At 37.0% G+C, this 14,089-nt stretch overlaps 1 protein-coding gene across 2 annotated transcripts in view; it reads right to left on the minus strand.

Annotated features, from left to right (window-relative positions):
* Positions 1–14,089, minus strand: part of glyr1 (glyoxylate reductase 1 homolog (Arabidopsis)) — a 37,204-nt gene that overhangs the window by 8,149 nt on the left and 14,966 nt on the right. Inside the window, exons 7-13 of one of the 2 annotated variants that reach the window (XM_060840482.1) lie at positions 13,073–13,126; positions 8,843–8,893; positions 6,303–6,376; positions 2,313–2,412; positions 1,350–1,460; positions 696–797; positions 52–214 (exon numbers count right to left, since the gene is read on the minus strand). In XM_060840482.1, coding sequence (XP_060696465.1) covers positions 52–214; positions 696–797; positions 1,350–1,460; positions 2,313–2,412; positions 6,303–6,376; positions 8,843–8,893; positions 13,073–13,126 — 655 coding nt within the window. The remainder of the gene's footprint in view (positions 1–51; positions 215–695; positions 798–1,349; positions 1,461–2,312; positions 2,413–6,302; positions 6,377–8,842; positions 8,894–13,072; positions 13,127–14,089) is intronic. The other variant, XM_060840483.1, reaches the window with a different exon arrangement.

Consider the following 14,089-nt stretch of genomic DNA (forward strand, 5'->3'; position numbering starts at 1 on the left):
ACCACAGTTTAGGGGAGAAATAGTTTGAGGATTGTGTAAACATAGACCTACCCAAATAGAATGACTTCTTCCCCATGGCCTGAAAACAGCTGCTGCATTCATCAAATAAAGCTTTATCCCCAGCAGCTAGGATCACCAGCATTCCATTTTCCGAAAGCTGCCGATTGCCAGAGACTGGCGCTTCAAGAAACCGCCCCCCCCTGGAAGTGATCACCTGAGCAACGGAAGAACAATGACAGAACCAATTAGGCATCTAACCACTGACACCCCTTCAGAAGAATTTACGAAGTAAGGTCTTACACAGGAGGTGAAAAACAGAATAGATAAACATAAGAAAACTCCAAGTAGAACCTATATTTCAGAACAAAGTTGACTATTGCTGATCTATAGGCTTTTCATTTAATTAATAGTGATCAAGTTTGAAACAGCTGAGCCAGTCATCTTCAATGCAGCTAGACAATCTTTATCTATGGAAAATGTATTAATTTGCAGAAGCTAATTCAAATTATATATTAATTAATTTCCTTCAAGTTTGCAGAATGACTATATTTTCTTTAGTGTTTCTAATCTCTTTCGAGTCAATATTGCATTAAATATGTGGAGTCTGCAATTCATACTAGCTGAATTGAAATTTGATACATGCACAATTTAAGTGCACAAGTAAATCTGATGGTTTGTAAAATGTCTGGTCATACCTGTGAGATTTCTGTGGATGTCTCAGGATCCACTGTAGACATGTCAACATAACACTTGCCTGGTCGAATCCCTTGCAGTACCCCACTGGGACCCAGAACCAGCTGAAAACACAAAGTAAACTTGCTACAAATACTCAGATGGTTATAGAGACAGATGGACAGCATGGAAACAGACCCTTTGGTCCAACTCATCCCAATCTAATCTAGTCCCATTTACCAGAACTTGGACCATATCTCTCTGAACCCATCTGGATGCCTCCACCATTTCCTCTTACATGCACCACCCTCTGTATAAAAGTTGCCCCTTAGGTCTCTTTTATACCTTTCCCCTCTCACCCTAAACCTATGCCCTCTAGTTCTGGACTCCCCCACCCCAGAGAAAAGACCTCATCTATTTACCCTATCCAGGCCACTCATGATTTTATAAACCTCTATAAGGGCATCCCTCAGTCTCTGATGCTCCAGGGAAAAAGCCCCAGCCTGTTCAGCTTCTTCTAGATTATTAGGTTTTCTTTTTAAATTAAGAGGGTCATATTGATGCATTAGCATTGCTCTCCATAAAGTTAAATAGTGTTTAAAAAGAAAATCGAGGTAATGATCATTGACTCTTTATTGCTCAGTCAATCAACTCAAATAACATTAGAATGTACTTACATCTTTAGCTGCCTTTGGGTCAGAGATGCAAGACAATGTGATATCACACATAGAAACCACTTCTGCTGGAGTCCGTCCTAAACGGGCCCCCTCCTGAAGAAAAGGGTCACACTGCCACAAAATGAAAAGGTGTTTGATAAATTTTAATTTCAAAAGGAAATCGATTATATATATTCCTTTCAGAATATACTGATGTCCCACTAAAGTTCTGGGTCACAGAGTTACTTGGATAGGCTGAATACCTTTCTGATTTCAGTTTTAATGCCAGTATTAGAAGTGGACAGACCTCCTGTCCAGAAATAAAACATTGAATGTGTTGAAAGAGACATGTGATTGAAGATGTTGCACATCTAATTCATTACTTTTGTGCATAATCCCTATTTTACATAGGTAGTGATACTAGTGTTTCTCCGGCTGCTTGGACTTCATACGTGTACTATATTGGGCCTCAATCTTTATCTTTGTCTCTGCCTCTCTCCATTGATGCTGTGAGACCTGCTGACTTTATCAAGCAATTGGTTTTTAGATTAGATCTCCATTATACACAGTGCTTTTATTTGAGAAAAGTGATGGCATATCCAGACATACTTGGATTTCTATAACGCTTTTCACAACTTCAGGACACTAAAGTACTTCTCAGGCAATGAAGTACTTTTAATGTGTAGTTGCTTTCGCAATGTAGGAGAACCCAGCTGCCAATTTATACAGCAAATGAGATGCAGAACCAAATAATCTGTTTCAACAATATTCAATGAGGAAATTCTCCTGTTCTCTTTCAAATAATGCCATATGTTCAACAGAAACACAAAACAGTACCACTGACAATGCACTGAAGAGTCAATCTGAATTATGTAAAGTCCTTGAAGTGGGAGTCCAATCAACAATAATTTTGACAATGTGGCAAAGCTGACAACAATAACTGAAAACGTGGGCCCAAAATGTAGAAATGTGAAGGAGGCATACCTTCTCTCCTGTGCGATTCCACACTGTAACAGTGTGTCCCATTTTCAAGAGATTTGCAACTATTCCACTTCCCATTAAGCCTAGACCAAGAAAGCCTATCCTGCAAAAACAGGAATAAAAACCATTTCATTACTCCCCTCTTTAAAAAAAGACCTATCCAGATTACAAAGATGGGCTTTTAACTAAATCCAATTCCAATATAAATAAATTTCTACTGGAACTGCAATGTAATCCTATTTCAAAGTGGTTCAAAAAGCTGGCAACCTCATTCAATAGATTGTTTAATGTATAAATGTAACAAGATATTAGATTTATTATTTAAAATGGCATAGAACAGAAACTATCAAAATAATACAAGGAATATCACCATCGAAACAAAGATAGCTGCAAAAAGAAAATTGACATTAAGTTGGACGATTTTTTGATTTCTCTAATTATGCAGTTTTCAGAGTTGGTGAGGCAGAAATCATTTGTTGCCTTGATTACTCGGCATCTAAGCTATCAGTAACAAACACAGGATGTGATCAAACAATTTCAACCAAATGCTAATTCAGTAGCTCTTTCCGCTTGATTCTCCAGTATGGGATCAGTTTACACAAATATTCAGAAAAAGAGACAACAGGCAATATTGTTAATTAATTAATTCTCACTCATTTTAATCACAGAACATTGATAAAGCCTCTCAAAGCTTTACATTTTGTTCACGTCTTAACAGTTTCTCAATTTCTACCTTGCAGTACAACTAAAATTATACTGATTACTGGAATGCTTAAAGAAGTACAATTTAAAACAGTTAGACCTTGATTCCTAAATCATGTATAGACTTTACGTGGTAAGCAAGCTAAAAATAAAGCATTCTATTTAACATCTCGTTCAACAGCTGGCTACTCTATATACACAAATATGGGCAAAGTGTACACTTCATTGTAAATTAATTTGATAAGGATAACTAATCAAATGTGTACTTTTACTATACCTTCAGTAGCCAAATCCATTGAAAGCCAGCATTAAGCCCTTTCAGCTTAATGACTTGTTAAATATGTTGAAAATGAACTTACAAATTTACTCATGTATGAAGATAGAAATGGGAGTTGGTTCTTAACTCCTTTGATCTGGTTCTGCAATGTAAATACATCATGGCTCATCTATGCCTTAAACCCACTCAACTGATTTTAACTCTTATGCCTCAATATTCTTGTTTAGATTGGGTTAGATTCTCTACAGTACGGGAACAGGCCATTTGGCCCAACAAGTCCAAACCGACCCTCTGAAGAGTAACTTACCCAGAACCATTTCCCTACCCTATATTTACCCCTGACTAATGCACCTAATATTATGGGCAATTTAGCATAGCCAATTCACCTGATCTGCACATCTTTAATTGTGGGAGGAAACGGGAGCACCGAGAGGAAACCCACGCAGACGCGGGAGATCGTGCAAACTGCACAGACAGTAGCGGGTCTCTGGCGCTGTGAGGCAGCAGTGCTAATCACTGAGCCACCGTGCCACCCACAACTTTGTCTTATTTGACAAAGAACCCGTCTTGAAACTTTGGCAAAGTATGCACCATCTTTTGGAGATGTTCCAGATTTGCGCTATCCTTGAATTGGAACAAGTGCCTCTGACTTTTCTTTGAATGACTCACTCAGTCTGATTCTTAGATGAATACACCTTTGTTTTGAATTCAACAAACTTGGTAAATTATTATTCTGCAAATAAATAAACACAGATTAGATCACCACTCCACCACCTAAACTCTCAGGAATCCAAACAAAACTGAAGGGCTCATGCCCGAAACGTCAACTCTCCTGCTCCTTGGACGCTGCCTGACCTGCTGCGCTTTTCCAGCAACACATTTTCAGCTTAAATAACTTGACCTCAATTTAATCCAGAGTTATTATTTCATTGCTCTCATTTTTATTCGTAAATAATGCACATAGGCTCTGGTCAAATGTATTCTGAAGTCCATTTAGCTACTGTGCTAGTGACCAAGAAAACTCACTAATGATATCTTTCACAAAACCACATCAACTTTGTTTGATTTTCTTATAATTGCCCAAGTGCCCATTCACACCTCCTCAGATGCCAGACTTCAGGAACTTTCACACAACTAATGTTAAACCACCTCGTGCCGTTACATGGTTTCCCGTTCTTTCTATTTGACAGTAAGGGAATGCCATTGATAAAGTTGAAGTCAAAAAGCACGATTCTTGAATCAAGAGTAAATTATAACTAACATTTGTGATTTAGTCATGCACTGATTACAACATCTACCTCTTTCCAAACCTCTATGACTGAAATGTCAGGCCTTAGAAATCAGTCCACCTAGAGTTCTTTATTTTCTACATTTAAGCTTTTTTTAAAATACATATTAAGCTCACTGTATCTTACTCCTCCAACCTAACACCTTTATAAAAAAAACCTACTCTTATACACCTGGTATTTTGTCAAGAGGTACTTAATTAACCATAACTTGCTCACTGATGCTCAATTTGAGACTCATCACAGCCATGTGGCTCCAGATCTGGTTACAATGCTGGACCAAGCATGAATAAGTTTGAATGGTGCTACCCTTAAACATCAAGGCAGTATTTGACTGAATACAATAACAGGGGGCCCTCACAAATCAATAATACAAGAAATGATTTGGTATATGCTGAAGGATAATTATCTTAGTCCCAAGACAGTTCTGCAGGAGTACTCAGGGTAGTCAACAACCTAGAGCTTCTTCATCAGTGGCCATCTGCCATCATAAGGTCAGAGGTTAAGATAGTTCGCTTATGATTGTTGGTTCTCAGTATTATTATGGCTCTCAGAAGCTGAAGAAGCCTATGTCTCTATGCATAAAGACCAGCACAAAGTTATATTCTGATAGCCAGCAGCATCATCCAAAATCTAATAAGTTATTTAGTGGATAAGCGTGTCATCAGACAAAAATAAATTTCATGGGATCACTGATTTTCCGCTTATTTTTAAAATCCATGAATTTTGCAGTACTAGGATTTGAAGTTACATTTGTAACGACCACATCAATATGCAAACTTATCGGATTTATAATGCAAATTAGATTATATTGGTATTGCTGTATTGATTGAGGAAACGTCTTGTGGGCACAAATTCCCTGCAGGTCCAAGCCCTTTAATCACTACCTGGCCAGAGATGGTCTCGTCCAATGACAAAACTGCAATGTGGCCATCTTCTGTTGAACATTTTAGCCACCAATTTGAAAATTTCATTCACCCAAAATATTCAATCACAGAAAATAAAAAAGCACATCAGAAAGAAGGTCCAGGTTTTGAACTTTGGATTCTTGTTAACTCTAAGCAACGATTCAGGTAAATCCAGTTGTATCTGACTACAGTTTGAATGAAATAACTGGGCTGGTTCTCAATTATTGCAACAAGTGAAAAGGAGATCAAATGACAGATTGAATAAGCTACTAAATGAACAGCAGCAAAATTCAATACATTAAACTAGACTCAACAACGTCTTGCGGTTTATGCCTGCTGTTTAATACAATGAATTGTAATGAAAGCCCTACAGGTAAACATATAATTCCGGAAAACCAGGAAGCCTTTTGCAGTCACGATTTTATTATATGGCCATGTAATGCAGAAGTAGTTATCTACTAGATATTTATTCTGATCAATGAAGTGTGACTCAATAGTAATAACAATCTGTATTCATTTTATTGGAAAAACAATTGAGACACAACTGAGCATACTACCATCTGCAATCAGAAAGATCAATGAGGCCCCCAATGCCAATCTTTTAAAAGTGTGACACACCTATACGGCTGGAACATTTGTGACAGGTTGCCAAAGCAAGTATTTACAGATCCTTTCAAAAAAAAAACAAACTTTCAGTGATTATATTTCAGTAATTTGAGATTTTACCCCTTACTTTGGGTGTGTTTGACTTTAAGAAATAATTTTGTCAAATAGATGGTGACATTTTAGATTGTTTAAACATTTGTTTACAGATCCTTACCTTTTGTCTGTAGGGGTCACACTGCCATTGGTTGCTGTACTGTCAGCTGCCTGGATGGATGTTGACTCTGTTTCCTGTGGAAATTAAATGAAAATAGCTCATTAACTTTCCAAGATGAGGTTTCAACCAGGAACCCTCAAAAGGATTATCTTCGCCAATTACATATTTTAAGCATAACCATATAAATTTCAGGATAAAGTTTGGATTACAATCATGCACATATATACATACAGTCTTTTAAGATCACTACAGACTGAATATATAATGGAAAGTGTACCATTATTACCATACATGTTTACACGGATATAAATGTTATATTAGGAATGACAATACTTTAATTAGTTTCTCTGAGGTCAGAATTGCAAACTTCCTCCACTCAGGTTCAAGTTAACCTATATCCAGAGTTCAGGAAAGGATAACAGATCCTGAAGCTATGCAGAATCAGGATTAGTTCCAATCCAAGAGCCTGTTTTGCTCTAGCACCTAATTCTTTACTGCAAATAAACTGTTCATAAAGCCAACTTCTCAAAATGGAAAAACGTTTGTGCATTGCCTGCCATCACAGCATGCATTAATTTTTAGATAATAAAATACACATTAGTTTCAAAAGGATTATTTTATTCTAAAACTAAGGCCATGTCTCCCTTTTTTAAAACGAAACCAACAACTATTTCTGCAAAAGCACTTTGCTTGCGAATAATAGTACATCTTTATTGCGATAATCGTTGGTCAAATAAAGCAGGCTGAAAATCTGGTTTCTTTCTGGGATAAATGGAAAGTCATATAAATCAATCAGTCATGTACAGATAAAAAGTCTCTACAATGTATGAAACATCTCTGCATTTTTTTTGTTTCAATATAAATAGAGTTCTGCACCATTCCCAAGTCTAGGAGGATCAGAGATGACCCCAATTCCCAGACAAATGCTGATTTTAACTCACTTTAACTGAAAGATGAGAAGTAATTTGGTGTAGGAGGCATCATTGCGTGGATAGATCTTGTTGTAATCTAGAGGAACAAACTTATTCCAACTTAGACAAGGAGACAAGCTTAAAACTAAAAGGAAGCACAAGTTGCCCCAGCAATGGGATGTGGAATAAATACTAGACATGCTATTTTTGGAAGACAAGTTGGACAATAATGAAATTGCTCAAATACAAGGTGGACAAAATAACCAAATCCAAAATTTACATCTAAGAATCCTCGTTGAGGGAAATGAAGGATGTGCAATAAATGCTGATTCACCAGCGACACCCACATCCCATAAATTCATTTTTTAAAAAAAGTGACTGAGATGGGAAATTGTCCGACGGTTGTACGATAGTAAATGTGACATTTCTTTTCAGAAAAGAGGAAAATTATAGGCTTATGGTCTTACTTTGGTTGTTGACAAACCACTAAGCACAAGAAGAAACAGGAGTTTGACCAAGAAGAGCTGAGATGGATTTCTAAAAGACAGGCTGCATTTGATTACCCAAAAAGAGTGTTAAAAAACTAGTAAATGAGAAAAGAAGGAATACTTCCCAAAAATTGTTTAAGACGTCTGTGGTAAAGAATTCACAGTGTGGTGCTGGAAAAGCACAGCCGGTCAGACAGCATCTGAGGAGCAGGAGAATCAACGTTTCGGGCGTAAACCCTTCCTCAGGAATGTTCCTTATGCCCAAAAAATGTCGATTCTCCTGTTCCTCGGATGCTGCCTGACTGGCTGAGCCTTTCCAGCACCACACTCTCGACTCTGATTGCCAGGGTCTGCAGTCCTCACTTTCGCCTAATTTATGGTAAAAAGAATGGCACATTACGAGGCACGGCTAGAGGTTAGTAGTGAACAGTAAACGGCAGCTTCTCAAACTGAAAAGGTCAAGCAATTGCTATTTCAGAGTGAACAATGCTCACTTTTTAAAATACTACATGCATTAATATGGATTCAAGAATTGTCAAATTGTCAGGATGATGTTAATTATTGTAAGAGGGCACAGATAACTTGAGGGGAAAAAAAACACAGAACTGGCAAATCCAGTTCCAATGTAGAATAACTAACCGAATAACAATAGATGAAGGAAATATATCAATAGAACAGAGTGGTGCAGCACAGGAACAGGCCCTTTGGCGTACCATATCTGTGTTGAGATCAAATGCAAGATTTTAAATGTGATACAGAATAAAGGGAATCGGCTACTACTGGTCACTAAATGTTGACAGTTGAGAAGACAGGGCTAGAAACAATGCAAATCCATGATTTTGCACACATCGAAATAGAAGAGGTTCATGTGGAACACAACATATTCATCAGTGTAGAATTTTGGGCACTATGTGAAAAGGAAATGAAGGACAATGAAAAGTATACAGCATGGATTTGTGAAGAAGAATTTGCACCCATAGAGATCTGGAAAGTTAGTTATTTGTGCAAGAGATGAGAAGACTCAAAGTCAACTTTTGAATTCATCACAAGAATAATTTAAGGGGAACTCAAAATTATTGCAGTATTTAAAGTGGATTCATTTTTATTAATAAAAATGAGAAACAACCATCATGTTACCAACCTCTTCTGCTGTGGTCTTCAGCTTTTGAATGATAGCCGAACATGACCCCGGCTGTTAATGAATAAAAATGGAATGAATATTTTTGTACCATAGAAAATAATTTACAGAAAGAAAATATCTCTTTGGTGATAATACTTAACTTCAACAGGAATTTACATGATACAATCTGATAAATATTCAGCTTTGTCTGGTTATTTCAAGTCTCCACTTGTTAAGTTGATACCTCAGTTATTTGGGTGTCAGTAAAGGTGCCTAATTTAAAAGATGAACACTTCTGTAGAATTTACAAAACTAGCACCTCTATATATGAAAATATACACACACGCACACATTAGACAGCAACAGCGACTGTAATCATCAAAAGCAATGAAAATATTTTCTATGACTACCTCTTTCAAACCACCACCCACTTCCAAATGAAATATATTTCAATTATAGGATTAGAAAGTTAAAAGATTCTTTGTTGCCTAGTCACTCTGATGTTTACACTAAATACAGGAGGACCTAGCAGCTTGGATCACACCATCCCAATGTCAATTTAATCTCATCCACGTTAAGATTGCATTAGGTTCATGTGACTGATCGTATTAAAATAGTGTTATAAAGAGCAGGAATCCAAAGTGAAGTAGCTTATACTGGACAGTGTATTATCGCGTCAAGGTCACCCAATTGAAAAAGGAGGAGAACTTCAGTTTCAAATGAGCTTTTAAAAAGGTGGCCCTAAACAAGTTAAGAACACTTGCTGAATTAGATTTGATAAACTTCACTGGCCACTCACTCACATACATCACCTTAAATTGTGATCACTGCTTGGGTGCTCAGAATTGCTAGGACTTTTGAAGCCCATAGCCCCCCAACATTTGTGCAAAACCAAAGTATGATTTTCACCAATTTCCATTAGGTGACTGCTAAGTTTTAGCACATATTTTAGAATTTACACAGCTAACAAATAAATGTTTAAACCTATTGTCAAATGTCATTATTCGTTCAAATAATCCGGTCTAAATTCTTCTATCATTTAAGAATCAGATCATAAATGCGCTAATGCCATTTACAAAATGGTATGAAGAACACAGAATTTTGCTAAGCATTCTAATGTGAACGTCATAGTTTAGAAAAATACATCCCTATTAATGTTTCTTGACCCTTAATCTGACATTGGAAATATTGCATTTCCCAATTCTCATACTGGAGTATAATTTGCACCTAATTATTACTGGTGCCATCCAACTTGCTTATCCCAATAATCTGCCTTACTCCAAATGCCAAATCAAACAAAAATGGTTTTCAGTCATTTAAATACAATAGCACTCGCCAGGCACTTTCCTTACCTTTATGCAAAATTACTTTTGTAGATTACAAAGTAGTACCCCCATTCTATATTCAAAACCACAGTCCAGATGGGTCTCTGTTCAGTTGAATCTTTGAATATATAGAATGGGAAGGGGTGATTAACACATTGAACTGTTATTATAATTTAAAGTATCAATGTGCTATGCCCAAATATTGTTGTCATCTCCAAATATGCAGGGAATGTTGATTTCAGGTATTAGGTTATTGGTAATGCTTTCTCAAAGGGAAAAGAAACCCCCTGCTCCGCTGCACCCTGACATTCGCTCACATCTAGTGGTCACCTCTTTGCAGCTCACTTCAAAAGTGACAGCTAGAGTGCAACTTGCTCATTTGGGCAAAAAATGCTGGTACTAGGAAACTCAGAACAAAAAGGGGAATATGTAATCGGAGGAGCTTCAACCTTTAAAACAATACTATGCAAACTGAGTAATTTGGGAGTATTTTGTGTCACAAGACTAGCATACTTCACATGACTAAAATATTCAGCAAAATCTGCTCCAAGTAAAAACAAACATTTTTCCCAGTTTCGGACTATACATTTAAAAAATATTTCAGTCCAGTTGTGATGAAGCAAGAGCATTGAACTCAAAGAGAGCTTAGCTGAGAGATCCAGCAACTTCAGTGGCAAAAATCTGAACTCTCCATTCTGCCTGCAATACACTGCAGCATTCTTTTATTGGGAATTACTGTGATGGAGCCAGTACTCAATCAACTAATCACATTATAGAACTCACAGCCAAGGAAATTAAAAACGCTAAAATTAAGTCTTGTTTTTAAAATTTTACATCAAGAATAAAAATAGCTACACAATAGGAAGGATATGGAGGTTTTGGAAAGAGTACAAAAGTAGTTTTCCAGGATGTTGCATGGAATGGATTGTTTTAGCTGTCAGTTGTTGGACGAAGTTGGATTGTTTTCGGAAGCCGAGATGCGATCTGACACAAGTATGTAACATTACTAGAGGCGAGGATAGGGTGGATACTTGGAGACATTCTTAGGGTGGCAACAACAAATGCCAGGGATGTAGATTTAAGGTGAGGCAGGGGGCAGTGGAAAGTTTAAAGGAGATATGCAAAGCAAGTTTCTGGGTGCCTGGAACACGCTGCGAAGAGAGGTGGCAAAAACAGACAGAACAGCAATGTTCAAGAGGCATTAAGACAGACATATGAATACGCAGAGAGGAGGAGGATATGGACCTTGTGCAGGCGGATGGGATTAGTTTAAAATGGCATCATGGTCAGCACTGACATGGTGGGCTGAAGAGCTTGTTCCTGAGCTGTACTGTTCTATTTATTTTCTTTGTGAATATATACATTCCAAATGAAGATACAAATGGAAATTTTAGATATAACTTTTTGAAAATTTATTCAAGTTATGGTAATCAAAAATGGTAGCACTTCACAGTACTCAACAAATATAATGTTTGCCAGATTGCATGTCTGCTTAGGAAACAGTTATTACTCAAATTACCATTAGAAATGCAGATATATCTGATTGGAAGCAACTTAACTTTCAAAATCTGGTATCTAACAGCTGACAGAGGAAATCCTTGACAAATAGACTTCAGTGGTTGTTAACTCTCAAAAGGTCCACAGCACAGTGTAATGGAACAAGTCAATGACAGATTGTGATTTCTATATTTCTGCATTTAATCCACCTGTTCACTGAAGTTTGAGCTCTGGTTCATTCCTGAGGGGTAAGAGTGCTAATAGTTCATCATCAATGTTCCCCCACCCAACCTTGCAACCCAGCAAAAAATAAAAATCGGCTTTTTATGCAATTTTACAGGTCTGCCGTGAAAGTACACCAAATCATTAGCATTACATATGCAGTTTATATCAAAATGAGTCCGTTTTTATTTATATCTCCATCCCCATAGACCTATTTCCAAACTCAAAGCAGCTCTTAGATTTTAGACTTTTAAGCTCTACTAGTTACAAAAGAATTGTAATGAGGTCAAATTCCACTTTGAAGAAATGTTTATTCTCAAGTTTAATATTTGGTGAAATAACCTGCAATATTCTTAAAATGTAAATGAACTTACAAAACCATGTGAAAAATCAAAAAATTAATCTTAGGATTTATATTCTCAACAAACATCAGGATATTTAAGCAAAAGGGCACCAGGGGCCAAATGACTAATATTTTTACAGCACAGCAACAGGTTAGTCTATTTATGTTCTGCCAATAGGATAAGTTCCTATTTTTACCATTCCTTATTCTTTTACAAAATGAGGGCATCCTCAAATGCCCTTCAAATTGAGTAGTTTGCTAGACAATTTCAGAGGGCAGTTTAAAGTCATCACATCACTGTGGATCTAGAGCAACAAGTCAGACCAGATAAAGATGACAGATTCGGTTCCCCAAAGATCAGTGAATAAGATGACTTTTATTTACAATAATCGTTGATAGTTTCATTATCACTATAACCAAGACTAGTCTTTAGCTCCAAACTATTTTACTTGAATTCAAATGTCATCACCTGTCATGGTGTAATTTGAACCCACATCCCCATTAGCCAGATGTCTGTGGATTAACCGTCTTGATTCTGTCTCTGCTACCATCTTCCCTAAACCAGCTTTAAGCATAATTGTAGCTGTCTAATTAGCAGGATGCTACATGAATCCTGAATGGAAGGAAAAAAATTCTTTGCCAACTTCCCTGCAGCAGTTACATTCAGTTAACTAAACAAACTAGCAGGTAACCAAAGTTTTCTCACCAATGAAGAAAAGCACAGCAACAACAAATCTCGGAAAATGAAAGTGGAAAAGTGAAGCATAATTAAAAAAGAAGACCAAAGCTTTCTACTGTCTGGTATTTTATTACTGGTAAAAAAAAACTGCACTACTAGACTGCACACTAAATACACCAGCTTACCTTCTCAGACTGACTGAGCAGAAAGTGATGAAAGTGAGGGTCGTCCTTTACTTGCTGCAATTAGAAAAACCAAAGCTGAGCATGGTGAGGAATCATACTCTGATCTTATAACTGAAGATTTCTATTTGTGACGAGTGGAAGAATAGAACCAGAAATTGTCTCTTGACTTGTCTCTAGGTTTATTATGGGTAAATCAGCAACCAAAAGATGCATACGTCCACAAGTGGAGCCATTTAGCAAGCAATATTTAAATAAAGAGAGATACGCTAAAAAGATTACTCTTCTTCAGAATTTCACAAGGTTCTTTGGTATTTGATTCTGTACAAGCTCTCCTAACTAAATCTGCTATCAATTGATGCATTTGCACTAAGTAGATCAGTGGAGTGTGATTTCTGTTTGAACAAATCTTTACATTCACGCGTCCCTAATGATTCCAATTCTGAATGCACCAATTTAGTAAACTTTAACTAATTCATGTTCTCCAAACTAATTTCTGAAAACAAACGAACAAGTATTCTTTGGTGTCACTAACCTGACCTAGCAATACACCATTCACTGACCAGATAGCAGCTGAACTAATTCAGGCTCAGCCTAAATTTTACTCAAATTGGGACCAGCCCCCAATCCCCCAATTTTGCGTGGAAGCGTCTGAGTCATCATTTTGGATTTTCTAATGATTTGTCCTGAGAAAACGTCAGGGCAGATGAGTTGTATTTAAGGTTGGTGTCTTAAAGTCAAATGCATGCACACAAATTTAAATGAATGTGGCACTGAGACAAAGTATGATAAAATACCAATGAGCCCCATTTTGAGGAGGCTTCCCAAGAACTTCATATCCTAAGTGAAGGGGATGTGCCCCACTTCTGGGTGTCAGTAAAGGCAAAGGCTTAATCAAAAGCTGTGAACTAAATTAGAAAGATCTATATATAGTCAAACATTCAAAGAAGGCTGACAGTGCCAGTGCTCTTTAAATTCAGAAAGGGGGGAGAGAGAGAGAGAGAGAGAGAGAGAGAGAGA

This window comes from Hemiscyllium ocellatum, chromosome 20 (assembly GCF_020745735.1).
Source record: "Hemiscyllium ocellatum isolate sHemOce1 chromosome 20, sHemOce1.pat.X.cur, whole genome shotgun sequence".
NCBI lineage: Eukaryota > Metazoa > Chordata > Chondrichthyes > Orectolobiformes > Hemiscylliidae > Hemiscyllium > Hemiscyllium ocellatum.